This window comes from Myxocyprinus asiaticus, chromosome 4 (assembly GCF_019703515.2).
Source record: "Myxocyprinus asiaticus isolate MX2 ecotype Aquarium Trade chromosome 4, UBuf_Myxa_2, whole genome shotgun sequence".
NCBI classification, from domain to species: domain Eukaryota; kingdom Metazoa; phylum Chordata; class Actinopteri; order Cypriniformes; family Catostomidae; genus Myxocyprinus; species Myxocyprinus asiaticus.
In genome coordinates this window covers 33376862-33404123 of record NC_059347.1, presented here as the reverse complement: position 1 = coordinate 33404123, position 27262 = coordinate 33376862, and the positions used below count along the sequence as shown (strand labels likewise).

Here is a 27262-nt window from a genome sequence, read left to right as displayed (position 1 = left end):
CCCATTTAAAATGTGACATTTCAGTAGTATTTGTATTTTAACTAAATATTTGAAAATCGAATTGTATGTCTCGTAGTTATAACCAGACCAAATAACCTCCAACAGTCATAAATTATTGATTTAATATTTTTTGTTTTCCGCGATATAAAAGAAGGTATATTTCTTTATTTCTCTGTTGTCACACCACGTGTTAAGATACAAGTCAAAAGTGGTGAAAGAGAGAGAGAGAGAGAGAGAGAGAGAGAGAGAGAGTGAGAGAGAGAGAGAGAGAGAGAGAGGGAGGGGGGGGTGCTCCTTGATTAGCTGCTCAATCTCTTATTGCTCATAGTGTCCGGCTCCTGTCCGGTCTCATACGGACACGCGCCTTAACCAACGGCAAAAACCCAGGGTCTAAAACATATGTGTATAGCCTAAAATTTACTTTTACCTATACCTCACATTTAAAAGAGAACGATATCCAGTGCGGCGTGAACGACCTTTTGAAACTTGGACAAGAGTGAAAACTTATTCAAGACACTGAAAAGAGGGCAAGCATCTACAGGTGTCTGAGCTTGAGGAGCCTCGAGACTGACGGAGGACCGCACGCGCCAGGCGCGAGCAAAAAGAAGCGGCCCTCAGGAGCAAAGCGCGACCCCCGGCCCGTAATAGCGTCACAGTGAAGAAAAAAGAGAGTGAGAGAGAGAGAGGGGGGAGAGAGAGAGAGAGAGAGAGGAAGGGAGGGAGAGAGAGAGCAATAGATAGAGTGTGCGAGAGACTCGGCCGTCCCAAGAATGATGTCCTACATAAAGCAGCCCCATTATGGTGTGAACGGGTTAACACTGTCCGCCTCAGGAATGGACCTGCTCCACACTGCCGTCGGCTACCCAGGTCAGTTCATTCTGATTAATAATTTGTTATTTCTGCAAGGCATTTTATTAATTTTGTTGCTCATTAAATCTATCTATCTATCTATCTATCTATCTACATAATCAGTAATTGTTGAAGTAATTTTAGCAATGGGAGCTGTCCATTGTGCTGAATTCAGACATTCTTTCTATATCTCGTCACTTCTAACATCAACATTATAATGGACTGTTTCAACTCACATTAAATTAATAAAATAAAATTATTCAAACACATTTCAAAAACACAGCTTTATCTGTTACAGCAAATAACTATACATTTCTTCCTTTAACTGGAAAAACTGAAGTTGTTTCTAACCAACTGTGTGGTGTTCATGTTTTTACGTATAGCCACTCCGAGGAAGCAGCGTCGAGAGCGCACTACATTCACACGCACCCAGCTGGACATTCTGGAAGCTCTGTTCACCAAAACACGCTACCCAGACATATTCATGAGAGAAGAGGTGGCTCTGAAAATCAACCTCCCAGAGTCCAGAGTTCAGGTGAGCCCATGTGACACAGTTGAGATCTAAGCACACTTGGCCTCTGATGCAGTAGTAACATATGTGGCGCTAACAGTACGCTAAAATGCATTTATCCCAGAATCCAGCTTACTTGCAATGATGCAAGGTAAACCATGAATATGCAACTAAATATGCAAAGTGTTGGATTGAGGTTGAACCATTTCAAACTAATAAATTATTGAGAATTAGCTACTAATTGGATTATTAAATTGCTTTGGCTCATTTTTTGAAACAGCCATACGATTTTCTAAACTGTAAGTGCAATTGTCTCAACTGTTTTATGGGATATCACAACTCTTTTGCATGTCTGCAAAATGTAGTAACTCACCCAAAACATTTAATTCATGCTTCAAAACCTAGTTATTTTGTCAGTAAATTGGCCAATGGCACCAAATTGTTTATTTTTTTTTTGTTATTGTGTGAGCTGTACTGTTCAAAATGTTTAGATGTTTTTTCACCATGTCAGTCAACCCTGGAAATATCGGTTATACACAAATTTCATTTTTGTTCTACTTTTTTGTTGACACTGACTGCTTACTGTACTATACAAGAATGTCAGTTTTGTCTAGCTGAATACTATTGTGTATCACACTGAGCTTTTTAGATACCAATTTCAACAGTAGGTAAAAGTTTACTGGGAAAAGTCAATACTGTACAATACTGTAGTACGCAGAAAAAGGATATGCACATATGTATACAGTACATTTATTTTTGTAGCAATGTGTTACATGTAAACAGAAAATTCACATTTGCATGTCCATTTTTACACATTTCTTACATGTAAAGTCATATATAGTGAACAGAAAATTGCCACAAAATGACATCCATGCAAAAAACAAACAGAAACACAACAATGAAAAAAACGGTGGTAGTTCTATAAAAAAATAAACTGTACCTCCTCACAGTTCGTAACACTACAAGTTCTCAGCTTCTTGGTGGACATCCTATTGGTCTTGTTGGTCTGGCCAGAGATTTAGCAGACATTACAAACATTCCATGCCATAGATATTTATGGAATATACATGTATGTCTGACAGATATTGATAATTGAATGGATCATTTTGCATGTGATGGCTCACACGATGAAAGAATGTTTAGAAGTTGTGAAGAGCATGACACTGATTTCACTGAGAATCAACTCATCAGTTTTGATCAGCAAGCCATGTGCATTTAATTATTGTGCAAATTGAAGACAATTGTACTTAAATTGTAAAACATGTGCAATTTTCTTAAATGAATAAGAATTTCAAATCTTGTGTGAACAAGAAACAAACTGTTCAGAGATTTGAACTTATTGTTTTGTAAAAAATAATTCTCATTCGAGAATTGAGCCAAAAATCACAACAGCTCAGTGTGTGTGAGGTAGATTGTTGGTGCACTGAATATATAACATGAGTTCTTTTTAAAAGAAGAGAGAAATGGGCTGAAACATTTATTTCATTTTTACCCCTCTCTTATTTCTCTCTGTCTTTCCCATTCTATCCCTCAGGTGTGGTTTAAAAACCGACGTGCTAAATGCCGCCAACAGCAACAGCAGACCAGCGGTCAGCCCAAGCCCCGTCCCCCCAAAAAGAAGTCCTCCCCAGCACCTGAGCTGACCTCTGACCCTGTTGCCAGCTCCTCAGTGGCAGCTGCCCCTGCCCCAGCCATGCCCTCTAGTGTCAGTGCCGGCACCGCACCGGTTTCGGTGTGGAGTCCCACCTCTCTATCCCCCCTTCCTGATCCATTGTGTGGCTCTGGCACACCCTGCGTGCAGCGCCCAGCTCCCTATCCCATGAGTTACGGTCAGCCCTCCGCTTACAACCAGGGCTACAGCTCTTCTCCATACTTCAGTGGCCTGGATTGCAGCCCATACCTCTCTCCCATGACCACTCAGTTGTCGGCCACTGGGGGTGCTCTGTCTCCCCTCACTGTGCCCTCCATGGGTGGCTCGCTCAGCCAGTCACCCTCCCTCACCTCCCAAGGATATTGCTCCACCTCACTGGGTTTCAGTTCCATAGACTGCCTGGACTACAAGGACCAGCAGGCCTGGAAACTCAACTTCAGCACTGTTGACTGCCTCGACCATAAATTCCAGGTGCTGTAGAAGAGAGATTGAGGAAGTGAAGAACAAGAGCAAGAGGAAAGTAGAGATTGGAGAAGAGTGTGGAGAGAAAGAAGAATAAATGTAACAGAGCTATTACTTGACATGCCAGAGACATTTTGATGATGAGCAGGACTGAATCAGCAGGATTTTTAGAGAAGTAAAGGGGTGCCCATTCTGGAAAAGGTGAAGGCTGTTCCTCTGTAATACAGATCTGCTCTGTGAGACACACACACACACACACACACACACACACACACACATGCTCTCTCTCAAACACAGTCTAACAGCTACTCTTTTTCACAACACATTACAAGTATATATGCACTAACACACACACAGGCATCTTTAGCTTACTACACACAAGTAATCACACAAAGAGACACAGGCATGCATGTATTTGGTGGGGAACTTCTTGGTTTTTCTGCAGTTACAAATTGCTCTCTGTTGGACAAAGTTGTTCTTTCTACCAATTTTTTTATTTTTTTTATTTATTTTTTATTTTTTTTCATAAGTTTGGTTTGGTTTTTCTGTACTGGAGAGGCATTAGGAGTTCCTGTGTTGTGCTTTTAGCTTGCTGTTATTTATGTATTGTTAAATTATGTTAACTTATAACAAATAATGTCATTTTCTGTTAGTTTGAGTTAAACATTACTAATTAAACTTCATTTACAGTAATGGCATTATGTGCTGTTGATATATATTTTCTGTTTGGGTGATTCTGTGTTGAAAAATGTTGGTGTTCTCTGCTGTCGTTTTGTTGCTTTGGCTGAATATATTCAGATGGGAACAAACATTTTAAATTTTACTCTCAGTATAACTGCAGAATTAAACATGGCTTTGTTTAATGATATATGTGAGAGTTGTCTAACTCTGCTTCACACATTATGAAAAATGATATAAGTACAATTGTCATGAATAAATACATGAAATACATGGCTGGCAACACTGATCCACATCAGAGTAAGGGACAAAATTTATGTGAATTGCAATGTCCCTCACACAGAACGAGCATTGTAATAAATACATTTACTACATTCCCATAAGGTAATTGGATTGTAACTCTTAAGATGTAGAATTAAAATCTGACAAACACACAGGTGGCCCATAAGGTGAAGGCATCTGGGGGTCCAGAAGGTTGTTGCGATGGTGTCGTCTGGTAATCGTGTTGCTGTGATGGTGTGGTGTGGGTGGCCCCACCCATGCAGCCGGGTGTGTGGGGTTATTTTAGCCAATGACCCAGAGAGCACCTCAATCTCCTTACTGTTGCCAGAACACTGCCATAAAGCAATTAAACAGGATTACTGAACCTCTCTCTCTCTCTCTCTCTCTCTCTCTCTCTCTCTCTCTCTCTCTCTCTCTCTCCTCTCCCTCCTCTTCATCTTCTCCTGTTGATTATATTTCCTTGTCTTTCTCTGCTTTGACTCCATCACTTTTCTTTCACTATTCTGTATTTGTTTCTTTTCAGTTCTATGTGCCACTCCCCACAGTTAGAATTAGAATAAAAACCAGAATCATTATTAGGATTAGGCTATACATGTATTTTTACAGCAACATGTTCACTTACTGAAGACTTGTTAATAAAATAGTTTTAGAACAGATACAATTTTACATTTGAACTAGTTTGAAATTCTTCACCCACCATCACACAAAAACATGTAATCAAAATGTTTTGCACTACCACCAGACTTAACCGACAAGCAGACAAATTAAACTCACAACCAAAGGAACATCTAGTATTCATAGCACTTTTACTCCATCAGCAGGTCAATTTCAACCAAATGTTTTCTCATGTATGGTTTGGAATCAAATCTGAATACCTTGTATAGATCATTATTTTTCTCTACATACTGTACATTTCTCATAACTGTCCCTGTATGAAGACAGTGGAGACAGTGGAACTCTGTCTCTCCTCAGTGCCATCTTTCATGCCCTCTGTCACTCATTCTCTTTCCATCCACCCCTCTCCAGAGTGCTTCATAATCCCACTCTGACCTGAATAAAGCCACATGCACAGGAACAGGAGTGTGTGTGTAAATATTTATATATGGTATGGGTAACAGTACAAACACAGTGGTCCTTAAAAAGTATTTGGACACTAATGGCTGAAAATCATTGTATCAGATACATAATGTCAAACCAAGTGGCATCTTCAAACAAATAATGCTACACCTTTTCTTAAAACTACTTTATGTTTCTATATAGGCCGTTTTTTTTTTTACTGCCTCCACACAACTGATCTTAAGTTGATTTTAGTGGAGGTATGAAGTCGGTTCCCCTCAAGTTCACACAAGTGTTCTAGCAGAGTAACCACAGGTGTAGCTCATCAAATACATACATCACCTACCTACATTCCTATCTGTCTGTATGCCTGTCTTACTCAATCCACTCTCTTTTCCTCTCACCCTCCCCCCTACTTCATTTCTTCAGTGGACACACCAAATGAGTAAATGTCCAATCTGCTTTTTTCCATAGAACGAAAGTGAATGGTGATCAAGACTGTCACACAAGATTTTCAAGGAAAGATTTTCAGTGAATAACAACAAAGTTTTTTGTCTGTTCCTCAAAGAAAGCTACTGTAGGACTTCAAAAGATTGGAATATAGCACACAAGTTACATAGACGATTTTTAAGGTGATTTTATTATAATTTTTTATCTTTTTTGGAAATGAAAGCACATTTCCACATTCATTGCAGAGAAGAGAGCAGCTTGGACATTCTGCTAAGCTTCTGTCTTCTACAGAAGAAAAAAAATCATTCAGGTTTGGAACCATACCTTAAAGGAATAGTTCACCCAAAAATGAAAATTCTCTCATCATTTACTCACCCTCATGCCATTCCAGATGTGTATGACTTTCTTTCTTCTGCAGAACACAAATTATGATTTTAAAAAGAATATTTATGCTCTGTAGGTCCATACAATACAAGTGAATGGGTGCCAACATTTTGACAATCGAAAAAGCATATAAAGGCATCATAAAAGTAATCCATAAGACTCCAGTGTTTTAATCCATATCTTCTGAAGTGATTTGATAGGTGTGGTGAGAAACAGATCAATATTTAAGTCCTTTTCTTGCTAGAAGTTCTTCTCCTTGCCCAGTAGGAGGCGATATGCATGAAGAATGTGAATCACCAAAAGCACAAGAAGAAGAATGTGAAAGTGATCTGTTTCTCACCCACACCCATCATATCACTTCAGAAGATATTGATTTAACCACTGGAGTCTTATGGATTACTTTTATGCAGACTTATGTGATTTTTGGAGCTTCAAAATTTTGGCACCCATTCACTTGCATTGTATGGACAAATGAGCTGAGAAATTCTTCTAAAAATCCTCATTTGTGTTCAGCAGAAGACAGAAAGTCACATCTGGGATGGCATGAGGGTGAGTAAATGAGGAATTTTAATTTTTGGGTGAACTATTCTTTTAAAGGTGAAGAGAATGCTTCTGCCCAAAAAAACCTAGTGACAGGAGTTATCAGACAGAAAGAAACATTAAATAGGGCTATTTGTTGAAGACATTTTACATTACAAGTGCTGCTAGAACTCATATTTTAACAAAATGTATAATTTACTTGAAATACACTATTTTCTTACTGATGTACTAGAGAATAAAATATCACACAAATTCGGAAGTCTTAAAGGACAGAAAGTGCTGTCTTGTCTTTTTCTCTGTGACTGTTCTCTACTGGAAAGAAATAGCTCCCTCTGCTGGTGTTAGACATTGTAGTTGGCGTCAGGTCCCACAAATTAAGTTCAACCTTAATTTGTACCAGTGACTCATGAGGAAAGTCCTTGAAATTAACAACATATCACAAACACATGAACAACCACTGCTCCTCCTCATGACAAAATCAGATGCTGGCGCTCAAAATATTCCTTGACAGAACAAGAAGAGAAAGGGGGCAAAGCAACTAAACTTATAATTTTAAAATGTAGTTTTTAACTTATCTATGAGTATTGTGTGCTTGGAAACCTTTTTCCTGTAGTTCTTTCATGTTTTCATTTAGTTGTGAAACTATATATACCTGTTCTTTATGTGTGGAGTATACAAAAGGATCTAAAAAAAATAAATATACAGGTGCAGCTCAATAAATTAGAATGTCGTGGAAAAGTTCATTTCAGTAATTCAACTCAAATTGTGAAACTCATGTATTAAATAAATTCAATGCACACAGACTGAAGTAGTTTAAGTCTTTGGTTCTTTTAATTGTGATGATTTTGGCTCACATTTAACAAAAACCCACCAATTCACTATCTCAACAAATTAGAATACATCATAAGACCAATAAAAAAAATTTAGTGAATTGTTGGCCTTCTGGAAAGTATGTTCATTTACTGTATACGTACTCAATACTTGGTAGGGGCTCCTTTTGCTTTAATTACTGCCTCAATTCGGCGTGGCATGGAGGTGATCAGTTTGTGGCACTGCCGAGGCGGTATGGAAGCCCAGGTTTCTTTGACAGTGGCCTTCAGCTCATCTGCATTTTTTGGTCTCTTGTTTCTCATTTTCCTCTTGACAATACCCCATAGATTCTCTATGGGGTTCAGGTCTGGTGAGTTTGCTGGCCAGTCAAGCACACCAACACCATGGTCATTTAAACAACTTTTGGTGCTTTTGGCAGTGTGGGCAGGTGCCAAATCCTGTTGGAAAATGAAATCAGCATCTTTAAAAAGCTGGTCAGCAGAAGGAAGCATGAAGTGCTCCAAAATTTCTTGGTAAACGGGTGCAGTGACTTTGGTTTTCAAAAAACACAATGGACCAACACCAGCAGATGACATTGCACCCCAAATCATCACAGACTGTGGAAACTTAACACTGGACTTCAAGCAACTTGGGCTATGAGCTTCTCCACCCTTCCTCCAGACTCTAGGACCTTGGTTTCCAAATGAAATACAAAACTTGCTCTTATCTGAAAAGAGGACTTTGGACCACTGGGCAACAGTCCAGTTCTTCTTCTCCTTAGCCCAGGTAAGACACCTCTGATGTTGTCTGTGGTTCAGGAGTGGCTTAACAAGAGGAATACGACAACTGTAGCCAAATTCCTTGACATGTCTGTGTGTGGTGGCTCTTGATGCCTTGACCCCAGCCTCAGTCCATTCCTTGTGAAGTTCACCCAAATTCTTGAATCGATTTTGCTTGACAATCCTCATAAGGCTGCGGTTCTCTCGGTTGGTTGTGCATCTTTTTCTTCCACACTTTTTCCTTCCACTCAACTTTCTGTTAACATGCTTGGATACAGCACTCTGTGAACAGCCAGCTTCTTTGGCAATGAATGTTTGTGGCTTACCCTCCTCGTGAAGGGTGTCAATTATTGTCTTCTGGACAACTGTCAGATCAGCAGTCTTCCCCATGATTTTGTAGCCTAGTGAACCAAACTGAGAGACCATTTTGAAGGCTCAGGAAACCTTTGCAGGTGTTTTGAGTTGATTAGCTGATTGGCATGTCACCATATTCTAATTTGTTGAGATAGTGAATTGGTGGGTTTTTGTTAAATGTGAGCCAAAATCATCACAATTAAAAGAACCAAAGACTTAAACTACTTCAGTCTGTGTGCATTGAATTTATTTAATACACGAGTTTCACAATTTGAGTTGAATTACTGAAATAAATGAACTTTTCCACGACATTCTAATTTATTGAGATGCACCTGTATGTGCATGCTGCTGTCATATAAATTAGACTCCATCAGTTTAAAATTCTTTATGTATTCTTCTCAATTTAGATTTCTTTGTTTCTTTTGAACATTTCTGTCATTCCACTGCATTGCAACCAAACACAAACACTTCACATTAGCATGGACTCACCTAAAAGGCCACAGCTCAGACCACAAAACACTTTTATATTACTTTAAGGTCAAATATGTAATTTTTCCAATCTTACAATATTTTCTCCTATCCTAATTCAATGCAAAAAATAAATAAAAAAATAATAAAATAAAAGTAAACCTTGACTCCCTATAAAGAGTTAAACACTATGCTAAAAAACATTTCCTCACCAAAGGAAATTTTTCCCTGCAAAAAAAAAAAAAAAAAAAAAAAACAAACAAAAAAAAAAGAACATTCTCTTGTTAAAGAAACAAGATATAGACACTGCTCAACAGCTGTTGAATGAGGGATCCTGGCAGACCCTGATACACCAAAAAAGACTAGAAAGCTAGTGTGAAAATTACTTCATAATAATAATTGCATTTATTTATCATGTTATACATTTGCACATATACAGTGAAACTCTTTTTTTTCACATATCCCAGCTAAGCTGGGGTCAGAGTGCAGGGTCAGCCATATTACAGCACCCCTGGAGCAGATAGGGTCAAGGGCCTTGCTCAAGGGCCCAACAGTGGCATCTTGGTGGTGCTGGGGCTTGAATCCCTGACTTTCTGATCAGTAACCCAGAGCCTTAACCACTGAGCCACCACTGCCCCCTTCAGCAGGTGGGGCTATAAATTAAGTATTAAAATTAAGTCTAGAAAAATCAATATGAACATAGTGCTATATGCTCTACATTTTGAAACCTACATATTAGGTTTTCATGGCAAATAAGCATGGTCCAACTTTGGCTGTGGAACATTTTAGAAGTCTAATGTGTTTGCGGCTTGAGCTACAAAACTCCAAGCCATACTTCTATTTGTTCAAATATGTTTGTCTGTTTATTTGGTAACACTTTATAAAAGTTCCATATGTTAACTTTAGTTAACATGAACTAACAATGAACAATGCTTTTACGGCATTTATTAATCTTGGTTAATGTTACAGTTTTTCACAATTGATTTTACGCATTTCTCTAAACTCAGGTCACTGCTCTCAATGCAGCTAACACAGCCATCTGAACTCTTTGCTATTGTCCTAAACAGATTGTGCATTTTTCTTGATTTTCTCATTTTCTTGAAACACTACATACAAATTTCTCTGATCTAAAATTCATGCTTTCAAAACAGTTAACACAAACAACTATATTAAAGTCATACCCTCAAATGCACGTTAGGTTGTCAAACCCCTTTATATTGATATCTGCTGTGTTAGTAATGCACACAGCAAAGAAAATGCAATTTGCTACATTTTTCACACAACTGTCATGACTTTGCTATCTATAAAAGGGTCAAATATGAAAATTCAGAGCAAACAAACAATGAAGAAGAAGAAGAAGAAGAAGAGGAAGAACAACATGAAGGAGAGGTGCAAAATGAGAAGAGGTAGAGTGGGTAAAGGAAGAGAAAATAGGAGGAAGAAGAGATGAGAAAAGGGGGAGGTATTCTCAACTCTTTCAGGGGTGAGCACTGCATTGAAAGAGTTGAGGAAAGATCAAATGGAGATGGTGTAATGATGGTGAGCAGAGAGAAAGAGGACAGCAGGGTGGAAGAGTAAAGAAGACACAGAAGAAGCTCAAATGATCTGATAGTTCCTCTAATTTATCATATTACTGTATGAATCATGGTCTCTCTGAGACACACAAAACTACAGTGACTTCAATCTCAACAAAAAAGAAGAGGGAGAAATGCCATTCCTCTGCATGCCAGTCAATCAGTGTCCACAATTACTGTACCATCTGTGCTTATAGTGCAGCCTTAGGTCCATACAAATTAGCAAGACTGCTATGTTTTTGTTTGTTTGTTGTTTTTTTGTTTGTTTGTTTTTTTACAGTAAACTTCATCATCCTTCCAGAGGAAGAGCAGGAACAAGAAATTTAGAGGCATTTTAGGAAAACAGATTTAAAAAAAAAAAAGGTAGAGATAAATATGTTATTTCAATCATAGAGTTGTGTGTCTATAGCTGAAAATGTTATGAATTCAATAGAGAACACATCTATAGTTTTGATGTTAGTATTTAGTTTTAATAAATGCATTATCAGGAAAGAATATGTTGTTTCAGTATGCAGTGAAATTGAATTGTTTTGCAAAACTGAGTGTCAGTTTCGACCGCTGTGTGAATTGTTTTGAGAGCACTGATTATAGTTTGGAGAAATTTATAAAATCGACTGAGAAAAACTGTAATTTAAACATACACTAATACATTTTTAAAATCAAAAGTTGTATAAGTTAACATCAGGTAGTGCAGTATAAACTAAATTGAACAATTCTATTTTTATTAACTAACATTAATAAATGCTGTAAAAAAATATTTTGTACATGGTTTGTTCATGATACCTAGTGCATTAACTAATGATAACAAATGGAACCTTGTTATGAAGTGTTAATGTATATTTACGACACATACAAGAAAACTATTTGTGTAACATCTATTTATTACCACCAGAATATGAGAAGTTTGGAAAATACAAAGATCAGCTTATTTAAATTTCTGAATAAGAAAATAAAAAAGCACAACATGAGGTTATATTGTGTATCATGAGGCGAGGGAAAGTTCTGCCCAAACAAAGTGAAAGACTCGGTACTACAAACTAAACATAAGGAATATTTTTGCTACACTTTGTGACTCTAATGCTTATCTTTAAATTGACAAAACTGGAAGAGAGGAAATGCTAGACAGAAAAAGAGAGGGAGAAAGAAACAGCAGAGTAGGATGTTAGTTGAACAGTGAGGCTGAATGAGAGGCTGGTTTAGAGCTGCCTGAAGTTATAACAGGAGAACCAGGATCGGCTTTCACTACAATATATATATATATATATATATATATATATATATATATACATATACATATATATATATAAGACAAATTCTAACTGATTCAGTGGATTACCTTTTTTTTTCTCTAACAGTGGTAAGAATAATTGATGTATGCATTGTAAAAAAAAGAAAAGACACCATATCAACAATAATAGTAATCATCAATATTACAAGTAACAACTTTTAACCAATAGATGCTGGTTTGCAGTTGAATACAATTCTGCTTTGATGATCACATCACCCACAGACACTCACACAGAGAACAAGTCCAACCCCACACTCACCTCCACTATGAAGGGACAGATGGGGACAAATAAGGTTAAGAGAGGAATGAGGAAGGACTTGTATGGGCTGGATGGAACTAGGGGTACAGGAAGGAAGAGACAAATGTATGCAATGTGGGGTTTTAAGGTTGGACAGGTTTCAGTAAAGGTGGACTGAGGCAGTTTTAGTAGCACCCTGCTGTGGAAGTTTCCGCTCCCCTTAAGCAGACTGACCCCAGATACCACCCTGTTCTTCTTTCTCAACAGTGAAGTATGTGTGCGGGGGAAGACTCTTTCTCATTACACACATTTTGAATGTGTGGCCCCGAGTTGGGCATGGGTGGACCTCGTTTACACTCCCAATCTGAATTTGTGAGAGTAAGTGTGTGTCTGTGTAAGTGGATGTGAATATGTGTGTGTATGTGGGTGTGTGTGATCAGCAGCACCTGTTACATGCACATATAGGTACCCTACGTGTCATTTAGACAGCACTAGCAGACTGAGACACAGTTACTCCCCATCACTGATACTCTAAACTCTACCAAGAAAAGCAGGAGGAGAACAAATGGAGAGACGGAAAGAAATAAAGAGGGCAATAGAAAGAAGGGGAGCATTTAAGCACGCTCTCCACGGATGCGACGTGCCAGCTGGATGTCTTTGGGCATGATGGTGACACGCTTGGCGTGGATGGCACACAGGTTAGTGTCTTCAAACAGACCAACCAGGTATGCCTCACTGGCCTCCTGCAAAGATACACACAAACACACAAAACTGGTCAGTGTATTACATATTTCTACATGTTAGAAAATAAATAACACATGAGAAAGAAAACAAATCTTTAAACAGGACCAACAAACATACATTCATACAAAAAAGTTTTTAAAAGAATTTAACAAATATGGAATAGATCAATAGAACAAATGAGCCCATATAACAAATATTTATGTAAGATACATGCACACACACACACCTGCAGTGCACCAATGGCAGCGCTCTGGAAACGCAGGTCAGTTTTGAAGTCCTGGGCAATCTCACGAACCAGACGCTGGAATGGCAGCTTACGGATCAGCAGCTCAGTGGATTTCTGATACCGACGAATCTCACGCAAAGCCACAGTACCGGGCCTGTAGACCACACAAAGATAGAAACGAGGCTAAATTCAGTGGTCATCACAGTAATATAACTCTTTAGGGATGTCCTGATACCGATACTGGTATCAGAATCGGGTCCGATACTGCGCTCAAGTACCGGCACACGTAAAAATAATCAGATACCAAAAAAGTCCGGGAAGGGCTCATATTTTAAGTTGCGTTACAAGCCGTTCACACATTGGCAAAGAAAGGGCAAATATTACATGAAAATTTGCACCTTTAAATAGTAGCCTTTTACGGTTTAATAATCACTGTGATTCACGTAAAGACCTGCTGGAAATCTGCCGTCATTGAGCTCCTTGGTCTAACAACACAGAAACACTTCAAAATAAAAGCTCTGCAAAAATAAAAGCTCAATTTAAATGAAAAAAGTATGACAGAAATAGATCACTACTGTATAGTTATGTAATATTCACTGTTATACTACTACTACTAATAATAATAAATCAATAGTAACTATTATATTTAAGCAATATCTCACATCTGTGATGCTCTGTTATGCAGCACATTATTTGACAAAAATAATAGAATTTCATGTTAAAAATTAATTGTTATACTTTCATTTGATTAAATTTGTAATTAATTAATTTAAACACAATTTTGATGATAAAATTGAAATAAACTGCTGATATTGAGTTCAGAAAAAAAAAGGTATCAGACTCGGTCTCGGCAAGTACTAAAAAAGTATTTGTACTCAAAAAAATCGTATCGGGACATCCCTATAACACTTTGTTTGTTGAGTCTATGTGCAATTGTAAGCCTGACATCAGGCACATGTATGCATCTGTAAAACTAACAAGTTTGGTTTGGTGTGTCTATGTAGGAATGTCACCTGTAGCGATGAGGCTTCTTGACTCCTCCAGTAGAGGGTGCGCTCTTGCGGGCAGCTTTGGTCGCCAGCTGCTTACGGGGAGCTTTCCCTCCAGTGGACTTACGAGCAGTCTGCTTAGTACGGGCCATTGCTAGTCAATATCACCTAAAAGGAACAAGGAAAATAACAACAATGTTAGAATCCAGTTGCCAGAAGGTAAATCATTGGTGGATTTATGACATGTAAGCCAGGAATGTAAAACACCCTAAATACTTCACACCTAAATTAACATCCTCCATAGTACTTTCTCTTAATTATTTAATACCAAGTATTGAGTCTTGAACACAAACAGACTGAACTATAAATGAGATCAATCTCTACTAAAAATAGTCTCTCCTTTTACACTTGTTTTGGTATTTGACTCCCTGTCCCATATGCTATTTCAGGCCACTACCTCCGGTACGTCAGATTATACCGAATAAATAAAAGCAACCACTCAAAATAGACTGAGACAGCCTTTAAACCAATCGCAGGAGACCGTAAAGAACAATAAAACAATAGCCAGTAGCATTTGAGGAGACCGAAAATCTAGCCAATCACAGACTACTCTGCCAGTTGTGGGGGCAGATCAGCGCGTTTAAGCCCCGCCCTAAACCGCAAGATTATGGCTGCAATTTGAACAGCAACTGGAGAGAGTCCGTGCACTGAGGCACAGGGGAGGACGCGAACTTTTAAATAAAATTCAAAATCTACTGCATGCACCGCAACAAACATAACACGATACTGTAACAGGCATCCTTGGTTAACTAAATAACCGCTTAGAAGGAATATTTGCCGCGAATTTACGCCGTTTCACCGAAGTAACTATCCACACTTGAGAGTGGGACGGGTTTCACTGTGTCCTCCGACACGCAAAGGAGAGCCTATTTTTCTCGCGTCTCGCCATCGGCTTTCTCATTTTCAGACGATGAGATTTTAACGTTTTAATGCTTAAAATAAAAATTATTCAGCAAGAAAGTTTCATAAAGCTGTGGAAAAGTATATCAGAGAGGAGACGTTGATTCATTGGGGCACTTACCTCAGGTGAATGTGTTTTAATTCGCGCAGTGAAATATGTGCTCGGCTTGTATGGCAGTGTCAGTATTTACTATCTCTCACACAATGGGAATGGGCGGCTAGAGCCAAAATGGCCGCTATGTCAATCATTTTCTCCCAGAATGCACCTCAATAAAATTGTAAACATAAAGCAGCACAATTTTAAAGTCCCTTTTCATTACTACTGTGGTCCGTTTTATTTTAGTCAAACGTAAAAAAATCGATTCATTTTGACTATTTTTTTTTTACTACATCAAATCCTTTGTTTTTGTGATTGTTTCATGGAGAGAGGTTGATGGGTTCATCCACCGCTAATCATATTAATCTGGTTTAGTCAAGAAACTGACCGTATCTGACCTAATTTTAGTAGTTTTTAAGTTATTATTATTAATAATGCAGGTAACGCTTTACTATAAGGTTTAATTTGTTAACTGCATTAGTCAGTATGAACTAACGATGAACAATACAGCATTTATTAATCTTGGTTAATGTTCATTTCAACATATACTAATACATTTTAAATGTAAAGTTGTATATGTTAACGTTAATTAATGCATTATGAACTAACAATAGACAATTGTATTTTTATAAACTAACATTAACCAAGATTAATATTTGCTGTAAAAATATATTGTTCATTGTTAGTTCGTGATACCTAATGCATTAACTATTGTTAACAAAGGGAACCTTAAAACATGCTAAACACCACTCTTTTATTCAAACTTTACACACATTCTCCATTCATTTATTTTACTTTACTCTCATTCCGTCTAAGCTTTTGGCTGTTCTCTCTTAAATGGACAGAAAATAGCTTTAATTTACACATTGACCCCTATACCAGGTATTTTCTGGTCTTTGATTAAATTCTATGGGTACAGAATTGCTTTGTGGCCCAACTGATGCCATAAGGATTTTTATGATGTATTGAATATTTTTGTTGCAAAGTCTGCTAATTTAAAGTAATCACCAAGGTAATATTATCGAGCTTGATAACAAAAAGTGTTTTGTTGAAATCGTGAGATTGATTTGCAATAGTCTTGGACACATCAGTAAAAGTTTGTTTAACATTGAAAAGTAAAGTAAAACAATGCAACATATGCCCTTGATTTCCAGTAAAATTAATTTATTGTAACGAAAATGTTATGCAAAATACAGTTATTATTCATGGGACACGTACATACAAAAATACACTTATTATATATATATATATATATATATATATATAATACAAAATATCAGAGAGGCAGTAAAAATCTGAACTACTGGCTCAATTGTGCCAGCAGTAAAAAAAAAAACGTTGTAATTAAATTACGTTGAACCCCATGCAGAGTTTCTGTTATTTCAGGCTGACATTCAGAATCATCCTCCAACCATGCAGAAACTCTTATCTTAACCAAAGGCTACATTCTCTCTCTCTCTCTCTCTCTCTCTCTCTCTCACTCATGCTATCTTTAAGGCTTCACTGACATTTCAGGAAGGATGTCCTGTTTTCTAATCAACAAAACACATGTTTATATATTTTTTTTAGATGTGCCTCATAATAGTTACATATGTGGAGCAGTATTCAGTTCCACATTCAGGCCACAGAATCTGTCATATAATTGAGTGTGTTGAGTGTTTGTCTCAAGGGTTCTGTTTTGAAAGCTTATAGTAAAACATCAGGGAGTCTCAGATGCTAAAAGTAGTTTGAAGTATTTAATGTTACACAGTCTCTAATTCATGTAGAAACTGGGTAATGCATCAGAAACATTTAAAGATTAGCAAAGTGGTCTTTGAAATAATGAATGGATGATCAACTGTCAAATCTCCTCAAATACTTTGTGTTTTATCTAACAAGATCCAGTTTAAATATTTAAGATCCAGCTATGGCTTCAGCAGGTCAGCAATATGATTAACTCCTGATGGAAGTAAAACCAGTGGTGCCTAAGTATTTGTTTTTTGTTTTTATAATCAACATTTTAAACCCATAAGTTGTAGGCCAAATGCAAGTAATAATTTACAAATGCAAGTGATCTGAAAGAATGTGTTAGGTATAGCTGTTTCACAGCCTCATTAATGTTTACTATATTTCCCCAAAACTAGATTCTAGAATCACATCTATACATATATCTGAATTTAACTTACAATTTTTTAAATTTATTTTTATGCTGAGGTTTTCTCTGTATAAATGTGTTAGAATAGATTAATCACAGACAAGATGAGATAGATGCCCCTCTAAGATTTTTCAAGCATAATGACTTGGATAGAATGGTAATACAGATTCTTATACAGCTATTCATTTGCAGTATTAAACATAACACTTCCTTGTACCCTTCCTTTGGGAATAAATACAGCTTGTTCAATGCTTCTTCCTGGTGCCAGCTGCAGTGCCTTTTTTAAACAACAGATAGCACTATCTCCCTAACAATGTCAAGCAATCAGTAAAATGTAAGGAGTTGGGTGGACTCATTCATAATAACTTCAATGCAGCTGGCAAGCCAGCTATAAGGGAACAAATTTATCATATGTCTCATTTCTAAAATGTATCTCAGCAAGCAGCCTTCCCTGACATACATAAAAAGAAGATTTTTTTATAACATATTTTTTCATAGCAGGATAATGTATGTTTAACATTAATAAACAAATAACTAAATAAAGCATATTTATTACCTAAACAGATGCTCATGAGTTGCGAGTGTACTGGTACTTGTTTGAAACACAGAACCAGTATTGCATATTGCAAACTTAAAATTAAAGCAATGGCAATATATATTTGTAATTAATTAAAAACGTACATACATTTAACTTAATTTTATACAAACAAACAGGCTATGCAATTGTAAGGTTTCATGCTTTAAAATGTAAACAAAATGTTTCTGCCCAACAGTCTTCATATACACCATTAGCATGCTATAACATTTGCAGCTTTATTTCACAAATAAAAGAAATAACAATCTTGCCCAATCCCCCACCCACACTCATTGCCTGTGTGCTCCGAAAGGTCAGCCAGGTATCACAGCAAGGTGAGACTCAGTGTGAAACCAGTTACAGCCCATATGTCCTCACTTCCACACAGAGCACATTTTTTCCCTCCCCCCACCAGATTCTGGACCAGGTTTCTTCCATCATCTCTAATGTGCAGTAGGCCACTTAAGATCATTCATTACAGCTTGTGAGGTGTTTTCTTAAACAACTGTAAGCACTCAGCCACATGCTAAATGTCTTTGGAAACAGACATGATAGTAAGACTTGTTATCAGGCAACAAGACTCTTCTCCTGAGCTACTACTGAAGATGGACTCTGGTGTGATATAAAGGACATGATGAATTACATTCAACAGAAGTCTTTCTGAATTAGAAATAAAAAAACATTTGAAAAAGTGTTTAAAAGTAAGAAAAAGAATGTGCAAATTTGGTGACATAAAACAAACAAACCAAACAAAAAAGTAGTTGCATAATCTTTATTCAAAACATTAAATAGCGGTAACACATTACAATAAGGTTCCATTCATCAACATTAGTTAATGCATTAGGTATCATAAACAAACAATTAACAATATACATTTTACATCATTAATTATTATTTGTTAATGTTAATTAATAAAAAATACAATTATTCATTGTTAGTTCATGTTAGTTCATATTGCGTTAATGTATACAACTTTTGATTAAAAAAATGTATAATTATAGGTTGAAATTAACATTAACTTAGATTAATAAATGCTGTAAAAGTAGGGTACAATGGGGCTAAAGGCCCCTTTGATTTGATTTTCTCCCAAAACACTAAATAAAATGTTGTGTATATATTTCGCTTTTGAAAATCCCTGAAATCATGTTAGTTATGAAATTATGTTAATTATATTAATTTATTTTGAGACAAATGTCATTTTCAATTTTGTTCAAGGTGATTATATCAAAACAATTTCAATAACTGTCCAGTAAGTTAAAGGATTGTATTTGGGGTAAAAAGCCCTCTTGTTGCAGAGGGAAAAATGCCCCCATAAAACACATTGTTTTTCTTCAGTGGGGCAAATAGCTTGCTTTGTTATGAAGAATGTTCAAAGTTGGCTCACATTGACTAATCCAATAACTATGGAAATAAATTTGTTCATAAAATACTTGAGATGTTGTTAAATATCAAATGTGATTGAAATGAAGCATTATTTTAATTTTTTACTCAAAAAACTTCTTGATGTATCAAAAGTATTTGCATAAGTTGACAAATTGTGCCCTGTAACTACTGCCCCGGAATCAACACGATATCACCATAAACCCTCTGGTGGCTTTTACCCCAATTGAGGGAGCCTTTTACCACAGGTGTGGGGTAGCCGCCTTTAAAAAAATAAATAAAAAATTGTTTTATTCAAGACAACCTTCTGTTGTTATTTATTTTCACACAGATTATGTTGCTCCATCAATATTCAATAAAAATAAATACCTCGTTGTTCATTGTTAGTTCATGTTAACTAATGTTGTCACCTAGTGTTTACAAATGGAACCTTATTTAAAGTGTTACCCAAATAGCAATAGCAGTGCTTTCATAGTTTAGGCAAAATCATCCTTCTCTGATGCATTATTGCTTAAAAACGTTGGCCTGAATGTTAAGGTTTGGGTTAGCAGAAAGAAGAAGATAAAAACACATACACAAAAAAATTAAATTAGAAAATAAAAGAAGCATCACTTCTGTTTCTTTCTTAAGAGAAGATTCAGATTCAGTCCTAGTTGACATTTTCATGTCCCTCGCAGCTATGTAATTACATAAGAACTTCCATTCCTCATATAACTGCTACATTGCATTTACTTGTGGAATTTGTCTTTTGCTCTAAAGTACACTTCATTAATTGCAGTACAGGAACAAAATGACATAGTTGAACTGCTAATCCATTATTTTATGCATCCATGTGTTCATATTCCCCTTAAAATGATGGCACAATTAAATTTCAGGTAGTAACATCATGGAAAGGATCAAGACCACAAACACAAAAGTTTGATGCCAAGAGATGAGATCTTGCTCCTCGTGCCCTTGAGCCAAGCACTTTGCTCCATGTTATTCCAGAGGGGACTGCCCCTGCAATTAGTGAACTGTAAGAAGCTTTGGATTAAAAGCATCAGCTAAATGGCAAAGCAAAGTAACAAAACCCTCAGCAGCATTCATGCTTGTTTCTATCTTTCCCAACAGCACTTATATCTCAAAAACACAAAGCTTTGTTCTTAGTCTTAGAGCTAAACCCTGGGGTTGCAGAGGCTTTCATGGAGTTGTAAATTACATGCGGCCACATACACTAAAGTTTGATTGTTTGGTTTGCTGGGTCCAGTAGACACAAACTACCATTAACAGTTTTTGGACAAATGATTTCTTCATGATGGGATATCTGAGATTTCAGTGCGATATGGTACATCATAAGCACACACAAGCACAAGCAGCTCTTGTGTAAGATGAATGTAAAAAGTGCATATTATTTTAGAAATGTCCAAATGAATTCCCTGTATTTCCTTTACATGCAAACACCTTCTATGTCTTGGATTGACAATGAGGCTCATGACTTGTGAGCCCATGTGAAAGAACCTATAAACCTTGACTTTCCATGATTATGTGTGTGTGGCAAAAGCACATATAATATGCTGTAAGAACAACAACTAGTCACTGTGATGTATTTTTCCAAAATTAAACTGGAATATGAAAAGATGATATGCAATTAATATTAATTAAACTTCAATAATAGTAATATTCTATGGTTGCGCACAGAGAATAGAAACCGGTAGAGTACTTCATAATTTGCTCTATGCTAAATTAATTTTGTTAGTAGAATTTCAATGTTCTACTCTGCCAGAACAGTGATATTCCTTCTGACATCCTCAAATGATAAAACTGATATTCTTCATAAAAAAAATAAAAAAAAACCCCATATAAAATGCTATAAAATCTGAAAATCTTCCCTGGCTGTGCAATTTTTGCACGTGGGTCCACTCCCTTCCAACCCCTTTTCTGCTACTGGCCTGATTTGTTACCCCAGCAGAGTAAACTGGCTCTATATTTAACTTCACATGACTGTAACCTCTGTAGCAGGCTATAGGTGAATCTTATTTGTAGTTAGCACTAAAGTGAATGCGAGGGTGAGTGGTGTGTAGATTAACAGATGCTAACTCAGCATACAGCCTAACTGATCCTCTGTTTAGCTTGTATGTTTCTGTGACCCTCAGAAAATCCCTATATGTGATTTAACTAGTACAATGGCAATAAGAGAACAAGCACAGTCTAAACAAGTAGCCAAACAAGTACATTTAGAAATGTGTGTGCTGTAGCATTTGTGAATGTGAAATAAAATTCCATATTTTGAGGAAAATAAAAGAGTACAGGTCCCTTTATTTCATTCTAATTCAGTACCTAACCAATTCGTTTCAAATTAAATTTATATCTGAATTACATTATCTTAGATAGGTTTGTTAAGTTTGTTAAGGGAAACTTTGATGTTGGCTTGACAATGCCTTAAAGACAGACGGACGGATGGATGGATATATAGGTTGATAGATTAATAAACTTGCTTTCGTCTGATTTGTAGAAGAATATTTCAGCTCTGTAGGTCCTCACAATGCAAATTACAAGTGACCAAAACTTTGAAGCTCCAAAAAGCATTTAAAGACAGCATAAAAGTAATCCATATTACTCCAGTGGTTTAATCCATTTCTTCTGAGGCGATAGGTGTGGGTGAGAAAAGATCAATTTCTAACTCCTTTTTCACTGTACATCATACCATTGCAGTCTCTAGGCACGATCATAATTTCAAGCTCGATTACATTTCCTAATGGCTGATGCATGCTTCATGGGCCTAGGAAATGTAATCAACCTTAAAATAAGGATCACCAAAAAGACTGCTGATATCAAGAGTCTTATGGATTACCTTTACACTGCTTTATGTCCTTTTTGGAGCTTTAAAGTTTTGGTCAGCATTCACTAGCATTGTATGGAATATTTTTCTAAAAATCTGGGATGGCAAGAGGGTTTGTAAATGATGAGAACATTTTCATTTTTAGGGTGAACTATCCCTTTAAAGTTAATTAAAAGCCTTGTGTGTGTACAAAGAGGTGACCGTGCTTTTGCCATAGCTGGCCCTAAGCTCTAAGAGTTTGCCTTGTCATACTAAAATTGCCTCTTCGCTGCCTTTTAAAACTATTCTCAAAACTCATCTGTTCTCTTTGGCATTTAATCAAGCTTAGAGTTTTGCTTATGCTGTCTCGTGTATTGTTGGGGTTTATGATTTAATTATAAACTTTACGTTAAGGTTATATACGTTAACACATGCATATGTAACATGTATTACATTCCAAATTAGGTTTCAAGAAATAACAAGAAATATTTTTCATGCATCTGTTAATCTTGGAATTCTTGGTTTATGTTCATTTATACAATCAATATTGTTCATTGTTAGTTCATGTTAATTCTTAATGATGTTACATTACTAACTTTTAATATTAGTATGTAGAAATTGTCATATACCATGATTAAAAATGAATTTTTTCAATGTTAATTTTTTCATGTTAATTAATTGTGTAATGTTAATGTATACACACAACACAACCTTATTGTAACAAGTTACCGATACATTTAATAAGAATGAATCAAACAATACTTCCATGGATAGATTTCCTAAATGTAAATATTATCATGCACTTTCTCAGCTATTCCCAAACTAACTTTTCTACACTAAATAGTAAAAAACTTCCCTGTTTGTTTTCTTTCTCTGACTCTTGTTGTCTTCACTGGTGACTGAAATCTCAGTACAAAAGGAAGGATTTATTTATTTGTTGCAAATATCACTCCATGTTGCTATAATTCGCTATCATTATAGGGCTTAACTGAACTGGTCTGTGAGTGGATTGGCACATGGGGGGCCAGGCTTCTGTCATGAACCACCACTGTGACGAACGCAACTTTCAAGCGTGTCTGATTGACAAGTAAAACGCAACCTTTTATTTCATCTTTGTTGTTAGCATGTTAACATGATTTTTCCCACACTTCAGTCTATTGGTGTGTGTGTGTGTGTGTGTGTGTGTGTGTGTCTATCGCTGATTATTTTAAAGGAATATTCTGGGTTCAATAAAAGCTAAGCTCAATCAACAGTATAATGTACTAAATTTGTATTTATTTTTTACTTATTCCTCCTTTTCTTAAAAAAAAAAAAAAAAAAAAAAAACTAATATCTGGATTTCAGTGAGGCAAATTTTTGGAGGGTTTAAAGGCAGAAATATGAAGATCATTTTATAAAAGCACTTATATTAATTCTTCTGTTAAAACTCTTGTATTGTTTGATCCGTAAAGTTGAATGATGCAAAAAGTACTGTTGTTTTCAGAGGGCTCTGTAAGTGTTTTTGCTGCAATATTTGAAGCCTTCTGAGCAGTAAATTTGGAGCATCCCTGGAAATTCCCAACAGATGAGTGGCCTCTATTTCTGTTTTTAAGGTGACCTAAAAACAGAAAGAACACAGTGTAATCTATGTGAAAGTGATACATTTGATGACAATTTACATAATCTGAAATGATTGAGTCATAATAAAAGATTTTTTAAGGCATTTATTTTATTTGTACAGTGTGCAGATCTTTAGCTTATTTGTCTAAGACACCTAAGTTTTTACAAAGCAGGTGTGGTTAAAGTGGTTAAAGCTCAGAGCTTATCATGGGAAGGTCCCTTGTTTAAACTCTATAAGGAACGACAATCACTATTATACCTTTGAACAATGCGCTTAACCCAAGATTGTTCTAGTTGGATTGTGTACATCATACTCTAAGTTGCTCTGGATCAGGTGTGGAGCCAGCAGTTTTTCACAGGGGTGGCCGGGCAGGGTCCAGCGAACAGTGATCAGAGAAAATTAGAGAAAAAACAATTAAAATACACATTTGTTTAAAAAAATGTGTGTATGTATGTGCGCAAGTGTAAGGGTCTGTAGAAGAAATGCAAAACTGGACACATATGAATATCACATGTATAGTGTTGCTGAATTGGCATGTTTGTATCTATGAGCAGGCATGAGTTCATAGTGAATACCCCCATGGTCATCCATGTGCATGTAATTTGATTGTGTGTATGAAAAAGAGAAAAGGCTGTTCTAGGTCACAGACGACACACCTGTGTCTCTTGCCTTCGAGCTCACACATCGACTGAAACCTGACAACCTATAATTCCCGAAACTGTATTTCCTTCACTTTACGAACAACAGTCCCAACAGTATGCCCTGCCCTCCTCCATCTAACACACAATGTATAAAGTGTTCATGCATATGTACATTATAAGAGTAAAAGCACCTGACAGAGCCAGTCAGTGTGTCCTTACCCACAAAACCCCTCTGATAATGACATCGCTGCTCTGTGATTAACTATTTCATTTCAGAGTCACTCAGGCAGGGAGAGCAAGAGTGCGAGAAAGGTTAATGGCTGCTTGGCTGTGTGGAGAGTGAACTCCTCTCCTCTCTCTGTATAGTACATGACTAATGTAATTATATACACAATGTTACCATGACACTGACACACACACACACACACACACACACACACACTCAGGCCTGCACGCTTCGTGTAACTACACCAGTCATCACACAAACACAATGCAGCTTCAGAGCACAAGGTGCTTTATGAAAATGACTGTACATCAAGCAATATCTTTTGAATCTGTCTATGTCACTTTCCCTTATTCTCTATCTTCATATTCACACCCTTAGTCTATGAGCAGTGGCGAATTCTCAGGGCCAGCAAAGCCTTCTCTGCTGGCCTAACATGCCAAATAAATAAATAATTTTCCTCAATCACCTTTTTGCCTATGTATTTTTAATCACTATCCACTCTTAATTAATCTACAAACAAATAGAGAAAAACGAGGGTTAGTCTCGCAATATACAATTTATACAAAATATACAATATATTTATTTGGTCATAATATGCATAACTATATACTATTTATTAAAAACAGGCTTACATAAAAGAACAGGCTTTTGTGTTGGTAAAGAATAAAACAATATATACATTTTCAGTCCAATGTTATATAACAAAGAAAGATAAGCTGCTATTCTTCTTTTAAATGGCTTACTCCAAGTAATACTGGATTTAGAGGGTGACAAAGCAGCAGACCCAAAAGGGCAACTATGGCAAATATACCAGGGCACTACATATAAGGCACTTGAAGACCCTTAAGAGCATGTGACTTCAAAATACATTGAAATGTCTCAAAAACAGTAGAAAATAATCAGATGGCTTCCAGACTCACTGGATGGTATCACTGTCAGATTCAGCAGTGGCATAGGAATAATTATTTTATAATGTCTCAGAAAGCAGTGATAAAGGAGCACTCAGTAACTTCAAAAGGACCTGTTTAAGGACCTTATTTTTATTACTTAAACAGTAGCAAAAGGATGGCAAAATACTATCAGGCTGTAATGATACTATAGAGAGGAGATTAGGTATGAACCCAGATGCGGGAGCATTATTCAAAGAGTGCAGGACAACTGGGTAAACATTATTAATGTCTTTACTGTCACTTTTGATCAATTTAATGCATCCTTGCAGAATAGAAGTATTAATTTCTTTAATTTCTTTCCCCAAAAAAATAAATAAATAAATACTTACTAACCCCAAACTTTTGAACGGTAGTGCATAATGTTACAAAAGATTTCTATTTCAGATAAATGCTGTTGTTTTGAACTTTCTATTCATCAAAGAATCCTGAAAAAAATGTTTTACACAACTGTTTTCTACATTAATAATAATCAGAAATGTTTCTTGAGCATCAAATCGGCATATCAGAATGATTTCTGAAGGATCATGTGACACTGAAGACTGGAGTAATGATGCTGAAAATTCATCTTTGATCACAGGAAAAAATGACATTTTACTCTTGTATAATTATTATTTTAAATTGTAATAATATTTCACAATATTACTGTTTTTACTGTATTTTGGATCAAATCAATGCAGGCTTGGTGAGCAGAAGAGACTTTTGAAATTTTGAACAGTAGTGTACATCCAACAGAATAATTCTAGCATTAATTAATTATAATTTTATTTATTTATCACACATTTGCACATATACAGTGAAATTCTTTTTTTCACATATCCCAGCCAAGCTGGGGTCAGAGTGCAGGGTCAGCCCCTGGAGCAGATAGGATCAAAAGCCTTGCTCAAGGTTCCAACAGTAACATCATGGCAGTGCTGGGGCTTGAACCCCCAACCTTTTGATCAGTAACCCAGATCCTTAACCGCTAAACCACCACTAAACCCTAAAATTACCTTTTTACTTCTTACGGGGGGTCCCTAATGCCTTATGGGGGGTCCCGGATCCCCCCAGCCCCCCCTCAATTCGAACACTGCATCTAATGTCAGATTGTCAGATTCATCAGCCAATCAGATTGATTTATTTGTTCTTGGTGGGTGTGATCTTTAGGATATGTCCCGGTCGAGGCCTTCTAGCTGGGCTTGAGTGATGCAATCACGCTTTAAGTGATGTACATAATTTGAAAGCGAAGAACGGAAGATCAAGCTGTCTGACGAGTCGGTTGTCACTGCCACATCACCACTGAGAAAGAGATCCTGATGGATTTAAAAACATGAGATGTTCTGCATGACCGTGTGATTGCATAATTTATTAAACATGAAAGGAGGGCTGATTTTCACCTCAAGCAAATTGTGTTAAAAGTGCTTTTTGCAGTGTTATAGCAACATCAAGAGTTTTCTAAGTGTAAATTAGGCTGCTGGAGCATTCAGTGTCGGATCAAGTTTTGAAAAGAAGTGCTGCCAGGAGTGGGGAATGAAATGCATTTATGGTCGGAGATATCAAGTAGGAATATCCCACATCCAACTTGAATGGAACG

General features: G+C 36.6%; 2 protein-coding genes across 2 annotated transcripts; one reads left to right on the top strand and one right to left on the bottom strand.

Moving 5' to 3' along the window:
- Nucleotides 1–336: 336 nt before the first annotated feature.
- Nucleotides 337–5489, top strand: crx (cone-rod homeobox). The gene is made up of 3 exons (XM_051682236.1): nucleotides 337–867; nucleotides 1233–1384; nucleotides 2895–5489. The coding sequence occupies exons 1-3, from the start codon at nucleotides 771–773 to the stop codon at nucleotides 3489–3491; spliced, it is 846 nt and encodes a 281-aa protein (XP_051538196.1). The 5' UTR covers nucleotides 337–770; the 3' UTR covers nucleotides 3492–5489.
- Nucleotides 5490–11709: 6220 nt separating this feature from the next.
- On the bottom strand, nucleotides 11710–15544 carry LOC127431728 (histone H3.3A). The gene is made up of 4 exons (XM_051682265.1): nucleotides 15415–15544; nucleotides 14358–14501; nucleotides 13345–13498; nucleotides 11710–13117 (listed from the first exon to the last, which is right to left on the bottom strand). The coding sequence occupies exons 2-4, from the start codon at nucleotides 14483–14485 to the stop codon at nucleotides 12989–12991; spliced, it is 411 nt and encodes a 136-aa protein (XP_051538225.1). The 5' UTR covers nucleotides 14486–14501; nucleotides 15415–15544; the 3' UTR covers nucleotides 11710–12988.
- Nucleotides 15545–27262: the final 11718 nt, after the last annotated feature.

Excerpts from the sequence above, each read along its gene's own strand:
- crx (XM_051682236.1), top strand. The coding sequence starts at position 771 with ATGATGTCCTACATAAAGCAGCCCCATTATGGTGTGAACGGGTTAACA. Across the intron at positions 868-1,232 it reads CACTGCCGTCGGCTACCCAG|CCACTCCGAGGAAGCAGCGT; the intron begins GTCAGTTCATTC and ends TTTTACGTATAG. Across the intron at positions 1,385-2,894 it reads TCCCAGAGTCCAGAGTTCAG|GTGTGGTTTAAAAACCGACG; the intron begins GTGAGCCCATGT and ends TCTATCCCTCAG.
- LOC127431728 (XM_051682265.1), bottom strand. The coding sequence starts at position 14,485 with ATGGCCCGTACTAAGCAGACTGCTCGTAAGTCCACTGGAGGGAAAGCT. Across the intron at positions 13,499-14,357 it reads AAGAAGCCTCATCGCTACAG|GCCCGGTACTGTGGCTTTGC; the intron begins GTGACATTCCTA and ends TGTGGTCTACAG. Across the intron at positions 13,118-13,344 it reads CTGCCATTGGTGCACTGCAG|GAGGCCAGTGAGGCATACCT; the intron begins GTGTGTGTGTGT and ends GTATCTTTGCAG.